The sequence below is a fragment of the Montipora foliosa genome, chromosome 8, assembly GCF_036669935.1.
Source record: "Montipora foliosa isolate CH-2021 chromosome 8, ASM3666993v2, whole genome shotgun sequence".
Classification (NCBI taxonomy): domain Eukaryota; kingdom Metazoa; phylum Cnidaria; class Anthozoa; order Scleractinia; family Acroporidae; genus Montipora; species Montipora foliosa.
In genome coordinates this window covers 37,442,659-37,452,658 of record NC_090876.1, presented here as the reverse complement: position 1 = coordinate 37,452,658, position 10,000 = coordinate 37,442,659, and the positions used below count along the sequence as shown (strand labels likewise).

The window sequence follows — 10,000 nt, the reverse complement described above, 5'->3', positions numbered from 1 at the left end:
TAAATAACGCGAACTCGTATTTTTAAATGAAGTCCTCGTAGCCGTCGTTGTCCTCGTTTCGTAAGCTCCCTAGTGTTCCTGAACAACGGAACGGCGGCCATGTTGGTATCCCCAACTAATCCTCCGGGAATTGAGCTCTATTTATATCATGCAAACGTCATCGAGAGTTGGCCAAACGAGACCGAGAGTTGACGAGAGCTTGTCGAGAGTTCACGCGCAAACCGTGAAAAGAGAGAGAGAGCCTGGGAACCACCCAGGGAAAACCCTTTTTGACGTACATATGACGACAAGGTAGCTGGTATATTTTTAGCCTTGGCAATAGCCTTTTGCAACTAACGATCACATGGTACAAAATCCGCCATGCTGGAGGGCAAGCTCATTATTATTACCCCACTGGGACATTAAAATAAAGGCAAGTCAAGCTTGACTGGTTCAGGTCTCTGTTTTAATGTCCTAGTGGGGGAATAATAATGGGCTTGCCCTCCAGCATGGCGGATTTTGTACCAGGTGATCGTTAGTTGCAAAAGGCCTATTGTCCTTTGTCCCCGAATCCGACGCCATTTAGTTTCTTCCTTTTTTATCTGAGGCCGCTGGAAAAAAACAGTAACTGCTGACCGCAAAACTCTCTCGCTAACTCTCATGAAATTTTCGAGCAAGCCAGGTTCAAGTTCGATGAGAGCTCTCGAGAGTTGATGTGAGTAGCCGAGAGTGGATGAGAGTTCTTGGCCAAACGAGAGCGAAACGTTTAACTCACGTCAGCTCTCGTTCTCGTTTGGCTAGTGCTTAACGCTTGTTTACACGTAAGGTGCAAGCATAAGCACAAGAAACCAACGTGTAAACCGGGAAAATGGTAAATTTTGATATTCCCTCATATCGTTTCACACACACACACACACACAGTTTTTCTCATTTCAGTTATCATTGGCTGAAATGAGTTTTTGAGACATTTGAGAAAACGTTGCTTTTTTCTTTACGTTTCCGATGACAACTCGGTCGTTTATCTTAACGTCTCTTCCACACGATCCGATTCTATCCCCGTTCTGTTTTGGTAGGTCAATCTGGACTTCCTCGCTGTCGAAGATCTCATCAGTCGTACAGTTGAGACAAATGATGTAGTAGGATTTATTCTTCAAGTAAAAGAGCTCTTCAGGAAACAGAGGAGCCTCATGATGGAAATCAAAGAACTTCAAGCCAAGTGAGTCGCTGATGGGTGCATGACCGATAAGCGTAAATCCGAATTATATAGAGATACCTTGGAATATATTTTTTTTTTCATATGAGAATACAGAACTGAGGAAATAAAATGTTTGTATATACATTGGATTCAAATTTGTAACGGCTGGTTTTCTCCCGGGTGTTTGGCAGACAGGTCTTTTACCGAAAAAGAAAGAAACGTTCGTGGTCCTTAGTTTACGGTGCCTAATAATTCAAAGTTATTTTTTCGCGGTGTATTAATATGCGGGAAAAGCAGATCTTACCAAGTGTTATTGGAACCCGAAAAGAAAATCGGGGGTAACCAATCACTTTTCAAAGATAAGTGATCAACAAAGCAATGTATGGCGTTCTCTTCCACATTGAAGCTTGATTATCTCTGAATGCATGTTTACCCTTTTTTTTTTTTGGATACCAAGAGCACTTGCTAAGTTCAGCTTTCTCGGTATAGTTTTAAACCGCGTAAAAATATCCCTGTGTAAGTAAGTACCACTCGTAGGAAACCCGAGTATCTCGAGTGAGCAGAGCGTAAGTAGGCATCTTCCTTAATTAAGTGGTAATAGGACTGAGTGAAGCGGTCCAATTCGGTCTGTAATCATACGAGTGATAACAAAATCGGTCAACTGCGCAGCGGGAGTCCGAGTTTCAATCGAGTGTCGTAAAACCAAAACCAAAGTAATTACTTTGGCCAATCAAAAAGGACGGAGACAATCCAGTAAACCAATCAGAACTCGAAGTAATTACACGTAGCCGACCAAGCCCGGGAAAATGTGCCCGCGCGAGCCACGATTGGTTTTCGTTTCACTTCTGATTGGTTGAAAAGGTGGCGCGAGAACTTTGAACCAATCACTGAGTTAAGTAATTCAAAACCAAGCAATTCGCTAATTACTTTCGACACTGAACTGAAAATCGCTCTATCACGAGTCTTACCAATTAATCATAAAATTTACAATTTCTGAGGAAAGGAGAAGAGCCACGTTATGAAAGAAAGGGAAAATTTACATTAAACGACGGAAGCGTAAATTGTTTAATGCCGTGCTGAAAGAAATAAAGAAAGCCCCAATTTAGGAGTCTGTACACTGTTTATATGGTGATTGAAAACAGAGTTGTGATTGGTTGATTTAAACTACAACTTTGAATGTGATTGGTTGATTTAAACTGCAACTTTGAATGTGATTGACTTATTGAACTGTCCCAAAACAAACTGCCTGATAACAACTTGGCAAGTGAATTAGAGAAAAACAGGAGTTTTTTAAACCAATCTCAACCGAGGAAATGTAATTTTTATGATTATAGGAGAAAAGGCACAATAAAAAAGCTAATTAACAAATCGAAAATGGTTCAGCGTTGTCTGTACTCTTATCGACAACGATATTCGTCATCATAGTGGTCAAATTGTTTTGGACTCACGAGGCAGAGCCGAGTGAGTCCACAACAAATTTTGACCATTGTGATGACGAATATCGTTGTCGATAAGAGTGTTGTATGAGGCGCGGTGATTTAAACTACAACTTTGAATGTGATTCGAATGTAACCTCATGGTTAGAGTGCTCGACTCCGGATCGAGTGGTCCGGTTTCGGGTCCTGGCTGGGGACATTGTGTTGTGTTCTTGGGCATGACACTTTACTCTCACGGTGCCTCTCTCCACCCAGGTGTATAAATGGGTACCGGCGAAATGCTGGGGGTAACCCTGCGATGGACTAGCATCCCATCCGGGGGGGGGGGGGGGGGGGAAGAAAAACTCCTAGTCGCTTCATGCTACGGAAACCGGAGATAAGCGCCGGCCTGATGGGCCTTCTGGCTCGTAAGCAGAGACTTTACCGTTACCTTATTTAACAATTATTCCATGAGCGCACGTTGGATATGACATGATAGATAGCCAACGAGGCCCGTAGCGCCGAGTTGGCTATAAACATCTCATATCCAACAAGCGCGAGTGGAATAATTGTTTTATTAAAACGCTCGTTAATTACAGATAAATCTTCCCTACTTTATTTTGTAAATACAAGAAACTGATGCCTACAATTGATGATGTTTGTAGAATATATACATCTTATTCGTGGATTCAAATATAATACGCGCGGATATTTTGCGAGTTGCGTAGTATTTTTCCGAGCCCTGCAGGGGCGTGGAAAAATACAAGCAATGCGCAAAATGTCCGCGAGAATTATATGTTTAACCATGGAATAAGAGATTTATTATTCTACTACATAAAAGGTGTTATTTTCCTTCAATTTCATTTGGTAGGAGTGTTAAAAAAAAAAAGCATAATCTTTTCTTCAGGGGAGTGCGAACGATGTAAACAGCACAAAAAGCCAGCTAAATGTCCTTTACTTGATTGGCTAAACGAAATGACGAGTGCCAAGCGATGACAGGCTTAATTCTCAGGCTTTGCATAGTGATGAAAACAATTTCCTTCATTGAAAAATTCCCGTTCCGTCCGTATATGCTCTGTTCTAAACCGGTCAAACCGGGACACTTCAGTGTATTACCGTCTCATACTTTGCGGGTTCTCTTGACCAAATATGGTAAAATGTTGTAATTTTGGAATAATAAAGTATATTCGCTTTTATTAAATTCTCAACCTCGGATAATGCATTTCGCGTGCTCTGATTGGTTCACTCAATCTCGGTTATCAGCTCATATACCTTGGTTTGACCTTATATGGTAAATGATTGCGTTAAGCGTTGCTAAACTAAAAATGTTTTCGTCGGAATGCCAAATTTCTCTTTGAATAAAGCCAAAAAGGAGAAAAAAAACTTTTTTTGTGGAAAGTTTGGATCAATTCCGACGTTTAGAAGTACGCGAAAAGGCAAGAAACGTTTTTGTGATGAGCCTGCGTCTGTCTGACAACAAGGTATTACACAACATCGCATCAGTTCTCATCAAGTTTTTTTCGATTTCGCTCGGATTTGCTCGCTTTTCCCGCTCGTATTTCGTACTTCCAAATTTTTGGAGTTGAAGGAATTTAATAAAACAATTATTCCATTCGCGCTTGTTGGATATGAGACTGGTTATAGCCAACTCGGCGCTACGCGCCTCGTTGGCTATTTACCATCTCATATCCAACGCGCGCTTATGGAATAATTGTTAAATATACAATGATGGCTAAGCCAATCAAAACACTAGAAATGCATTATCCAATGATCAAGTTTTTGATAAATAGATTTAGCCAAGCCTGAAAGCGGAGCTCCCCTATTGTTTATTCTTACAATTCTCAGTTTTCACATGACGTCACGACCGCCACGTTGGTGCCCCAAACAAAGAAAAGGCGGCCATGTTGGTGCCCCGACCAAATCCTCCGGGAATTTAACTCTATTATTACGCAAATGCTTCCTTTTGTTTTCGTCGAAAAACATGGCTCGAAAAAACATTCTCGATTTTACGCCAAAAACTGATTTGCAATGCAAAATTTCTTTGAAAACAGGAATGCAAAGCAGGTTGTGACGTATAATCGAGAATAGACCTATGCCCCTCACATCACGGTTTTGGGTCCAACTTACTGCTAATTCTATTACAGTTACGCGATTGACTGGGAACCAAATCACGGTCGCATCCGAGTGATGTTGGGAAAGAGCGGTAAAGTGGTATGTACTTTGAAGGTGGATCCCATGTACAGCCATGGTCTAGGACAGGTTCAACTACTTGCAGTGGAAGGAAGCTCTGACCACAGAGGGATACAACAGCTTCAGGTTAGGCATGATTTGTTAGCACACATTAGTCAAATTTATAGGAGACACGGGTCATCGACAGGAACTTGTTTGGGGAAAAAACTGCGATGAACCTACCAACTACCATGGATAATTCGTCTGAACGGAAAACCTATCTGTATTTCTAAAATACTGGCAATTCATGAATTCATGACTCGTTTCATCCAGCAGTCCTTCATCATGCTACGCAGACGTGTTTCTGGTTATCGTTTCTGTCCACCAAGAAGTAACTACTTTTCGGTGGGGAGAAAGGACAACGGGAAATACGTCTGCCAGGGAGGCTAGCAGTCCTCTTGCAGTTACAGATATCCTCCGTCGAGTGTTGAAGCACGACGAGGCGTGCTAAACATTATCGCCCAGAATTTGTCTTTACAGGTTATGGTCCGTACCCACAGGAACGAGTATGGTTGTGCTCGGGTTGAGGAGAGAAGCACTGACATTTGACATCAACTGGATGATAATATAAATATCTAAATTCTGATCTTTTTTGGCCTAGGCAAATCCGAGAAAATGGTTTGCGGTCATCTCGCAGTTACAAAAATTCGCCACCAAGCAGCTGGCAACCGAAATATTATCTAGCTACGACAAATGGAACGCTTGATTTTGTAATGATGTTGACTGGTCACTGACCCCACCCACTTAATGCGCTGGCTATTTTGAGGTCGTTATGAGTCAGTTCTCTGATAAGGACCATACAGCGCGAGCCCCGTCTCGCATATCATCTGCCGGGCCCAGTTGTTCAAAGCCTGATTAAGGGAATCCTGAATTACTGGAAACTTATCTTTCAGTTTATTAAGCAATCAAAAACGTTTCCACGAAATTTTAGCCTTTTAAGTTTGAAGAACATTTGGATAACAGCCGACCGTCAAATGAAAGAAGTCCAAGTGCTGAAAAAGATGAACACCAAACCTGAAGTGTGTACACGTGGAGTTAACTAAAGTGAATTTTTCCATTATAGGGCAGCGGAGCAACCAGAAGCCTCACAGCCTGGATTACGAACCTCCAAGAGCTTTTCAGTATTCAGTGAAAGTAAACCCCTTATCCTTTCGACAAAGAATTATAGTAAGATGAAGACAAGTCACACTTTTTACAAAAACGGTTTTTAATGCTTGAAAGCTCATCAAGTTTTTACAAACCTCGTTTTATCTTTCTCGATTGACAATATTATTTACAAGATGAATTTTTTTTTGTTACACGTAATTTTAACGTTATTCTTCCTCTGCATAAAATAAATATGACGTATTTTATATTATTTGTAGACTTTGAACGTATTATTTTTACTGATCTGAACACAAGCTCATGTACAAACGAAAACTCGTTGGAAATCGGTTGCTGACTAATGGTAAGCAGTAACTTCCAAATGAAAAAATCTGCCCGGACAGCTGTCAGTTTGCTACCATGTAACGATATAGGCCACAATGGAAAGTTAATAACACGCATTTCCCTTTTGGTAATTACTGTTGAAAATTGTCCTGAAACTTCCGGTCGATTAAAAAAATTTCTGGGGGAGGGGTGGTAAAAGCAGCCTACAGGGAGATGACAAACTTCATTTTATAACTCATAACTGCACTGAATTTTACGGATTACTGCGGAATAACGGGTGGAATGTGAGCAACGAGAACATTTTTCAAATGAATGCAAAAACGGTACGCCGGCAATAATCGCTTTCATCCGCTGGTAGCGAATAAAAGCGTTGTGGCGTTTCTGAGAAATCTTTTAAAGAATGGAATATATTAATTTAGTAACCTGTCGTAAGGGTTATTCCTTGAAAAAAAAAAACAGCTCGATGAGACACGAAGTGTACGTGTGGTTTTTTTAACAGATAATTCTGGGCGATGGTACTGAGCTTGTTAACTGTGAATGTGAATGTATGGACGTTTCTCTAGAACTGTTTTTTTTTTTTTTTTTTTTTTTTACAAAAAGAGATCTATTGCTTAGAAAAATGTCTAGCTATAAGGCTATAACATTACTACTCTTTCTTCCTTTGGTCATATAACCAGAGTTAATAACGTATGAAAAGCAAATTCACGAAGACGCGCTTCATAAGGCGCGGTTACCTTGGGGAACGTGGATCAACTACATGAGGAGCTCTGTGAAAATTTGCGCGGTAAAACGCTCCTAAAGGCGGGCTGCCCTTGATGCTTTGTAAGACACTGTTTGCCTTAAATGGCTCTTTTTTTAAGGATTATCAGTTGCTTTTATCGCCATGTTTTGCTACGAGTGCGCAGGGCGAAGCGACTCCTTTTGCAGTACGTCGTCGAGTTAGAGTAACGGTAACACCACCAAAACAACACTTTAAAATATCAATTTCAGCTTATTATCTTATTCACGTTGTGGTGCATCCTGACCAAAGATTGGTACAAACGTCCCTGAAGATTTTTCGAGGAAGTAACAAAAACTTCAAATGTTATCGTTTGACGCTGCTTTTCACAGGACAGAAAGAAATTTTCTAAAATGCATGCCAAACGTTAAGTTATTTTGTGGCGTTACGGTTACTAGCCTTTCAGAAACGATCTTTTCGGTTTCGGACACAATATGGCGGTTTGAAATTATAACAAATTACCAGACTATACTACATGATTAGTTTTTCCAACGTGTGACAAAATATGCGAGCAAAAACCCGAACGCTAAGAGTTTCACTGTGAAAAGGAAGGAACTTTTTAAAACCCAACGACGATTTGGAGAGCAACGCCCAAGACGGGTCATCAACATGTCCAAACTGAACATTTCAATTCAAAAAATACAATAATTTATCTCTCTTTACATTCATAATTTCCTTGTATGGACATAAAAATACTCTGGGAAACACGTACTGTTAACTTCTACCCGTTCGTAGCATTACAGGCAGGAGGAGAATGGGTAAGAGAGTAGCAATTAACAAATTGTTCACACGATTCGCTTTACTACTGCGCGAATCGGAAGCCGGTTTGACCGGTTTTTCTGAAAGACTGGGCACGTCTGAGCGTGCACCCTTGAGTGCTGAGAGCACAATGTCTGAGGTAAATGAAGGCGTTGCTGTGTTGATGAAAGCCTCCAGCTTTTGAGCTTCGCGATTGCAAGCTTCAACCTATGATGACGTACAAAAAGGCATTTAAGTGACCAAATTTTCCAAGCCACCGTCGTTACACTATAATTCGTGCAACTTGTTTCAGAACGCTATACAGCAAGAAAAGTCAATGGAAACTTTTCAAAATAACTCGCGATATAACTGCTGAAAACGTTGCGAAACAATTTGCAAGAAGCAGGCTACAGTGCATAGGCGTCTTTTGTAAACGCGCGGACTTCAATCAAAGATTCCATGAATTTTTTTACCGTCAAACATATTCACAATACGGAGTTTAAGATCTACGATGCGAGGGTAGCGAAAACGTCACATGATTTAAAATTGCAAGACTTTTTCTCGTGCCTGGGCATACTTTTTACCCTCTTAGCCCAGAAACCTCAAGAAAACGAAACGTTGCAACAGACAAAGTTTTTTCACAATTTTATATTTCCCACCATTTTGGCGGTAGTCCGACCGGCAATGTAAGCGTCCTTAGCAACAGGTTTGTAGTTAAGAGTCTCCCCCCTTAAGGCTCGTTTCTATTGCTAAACCCCCGTTTGTTCCTTCCCCCCCCCCCCCCCCCAAAAAAAAAAAGGTCAAAATTACTTTCAATGAGTGAATCGTACCTGAAGTTTAGTTGGTTTCCCTGTAACGGCCATGACCAACACAACCAGGTCACCTTCCACGCTATGATAACCGAAAAGGTCACACTCGCTCTGAAACAAGATAAACCACTTTGTTAGGCGATCACCGCTTCTAAGCAAATTACCACGTAAGGTAGAATTGAGTTCACACTGCAACGAGGGTTGACAATCAGACAATTTGATGCTAATCAAATAATAACGAATTTGAAATACAAAGTTACTGTTCATGACCCACCCGACTGGCGGTACCATTAGCACCTTTGTTTGGAAACTTGGCACACAGACCAAGCCAACCTCACCACTGCGCCATGTCTGCACTCCAATTCAGCAAGTGTTGCAAAGACTGGATGTGAGGGTAAATGAGAAATTTATTTGTTACTTACAGTGGATACGTGTCTCCGTAGAAGATGAATCACTTGTTCCAGTGTAACTGGTTCATGTCTGCTGAACCCTTCACGGTTTTTTATGAGCTGTTTAAGACTGTACAGAATCCTAACTTGAGCCGCTGTAAGGAAAATGTTTTAAAAACAAAATCATTAGGTCATTTCCGAAAGGGCAACAAAAAAGCGAAATCTGAGCTGTGATCACAAAGGTAGTCATAAAAACCAATCATAAGCTTAGGCTGAGACAAGCAGCGGGTAAAAAATTATTAGGTTATACGATGAATTTTAAAGAGGAAAAGGCAAAGCCATAGTACGAAAAGGAGAATATTTGAGATAGGAATAAACCAGCAATACTAGCCAGTTTGCACTCACCGCAGTGGGGACAGCAAGCCCCTGGTGGAATTATGCCATTGCAGTTGGATTGCTTGATCGGTGGACATTTCACATTCCGGCATCTTGGTTCACCCCCTAAAAGCAACGCAGATACATGATTATCCCTCAATATTTTTGATTTGCTACATTTCGTTTTCTCTCCTGCCTGGCGCAAGCCAATTACTGGACTTCAAAGAAATCTGCGCGGCGAGTAAAAAAACAACTGCGGAAACCCTCGCTATGCAGGAAAGGAATTTAAAAAACAGGTGAGCGTGACGAATCAAGCGAGCTTGCTTTCAATCATGGTCTGATAGGCCACTTTCGAAAATACCATAACACTCTTTGTTTGTCCCTCCAAATTCTGCAGACGCATTGTTTTGTTTTCTCTTGGGACCACTGTAAGTCCCAAGAGAAACTGGGACTTTCCGTGGGACTGACATGACGATGTCAGTTACTATGATCATTTAATTTATGAGGCCAAGAACAAGAGTTCTACAAACTGGGTGGACAAAACAGATCGAATCAAATGCTGCTGTTTGATGACAGGGGTAAACCGTAACTTTTACCTGCAGAGAAACCTCTCGGAGAAGAGTAGAGAGGCAATAATTTCAACCCACTAAATATGATCCTGAGTC

At 41.1% G+C, this 10,000-nt stretch overlaps 2 protein-coding genes across 4 annotated transcripts in view; one reads left to right on the top strand and one right to left on the bottom strand.

Annotated features, from left to right (window-relative positions):
* LOC137968771 (uncharacterized) overlaps positions 1–6,832 on the top strand; it is a 12,313-nt gene extending 5,481 nt beyond the window's left edge. Inside the window, exons 3-5 of the mRNA XM_068815263.1 lie at positions 1,053–1,195; positions 4,734–4,905; positions 5,882–6,832. Of these exons, the coding sequence (XP_068671364.1) occupies positions 1,053–1,195; positions 4,734–4,905; positions 5,882–5,950 (384 nt within the window). The 3' untranslated portion in view covers positions 5,951–6,832. The remainder of the gene's footprint in view (positions 1–1,052; positions 1,196–4,733; positions 4,906–5,881) is intronic.
* LOC137967904 (reversion-inducing cysteine-rich protein with Kazal motifs-like) overlaps positions 6,008–10,000 on the bottom strand; it is a 66,113-nt gene continuing 62,120 nt past the window's right edge. For all 3 annotated transcript variants that reach the window (XM_068814502.1, XM_068814504.1, XM_068814503.1), the window contains 4 exons: positions 9,366–9,461; positions 8,994–9,115; positions 8,593–8,682; positions 6,008–7,990 (listed from right to left, as the gene is read on the bottom strand). In XM_068814502.1, the coding sequence (XP_068670603.1) occupies positions 7,739–7,990; positions 8,593–8,682; positions 8,994–9,115; positions 9,366–9,461 (560 nt within the window). In that variant the 3' untranslated portion in view covers positions 6,008–7,738. The remainder of the gene's footprint in view (positions 7,991–8,592; positions 8,683–8,993; positions 9,116–9,365; positions 9,462–10,000) is intronic.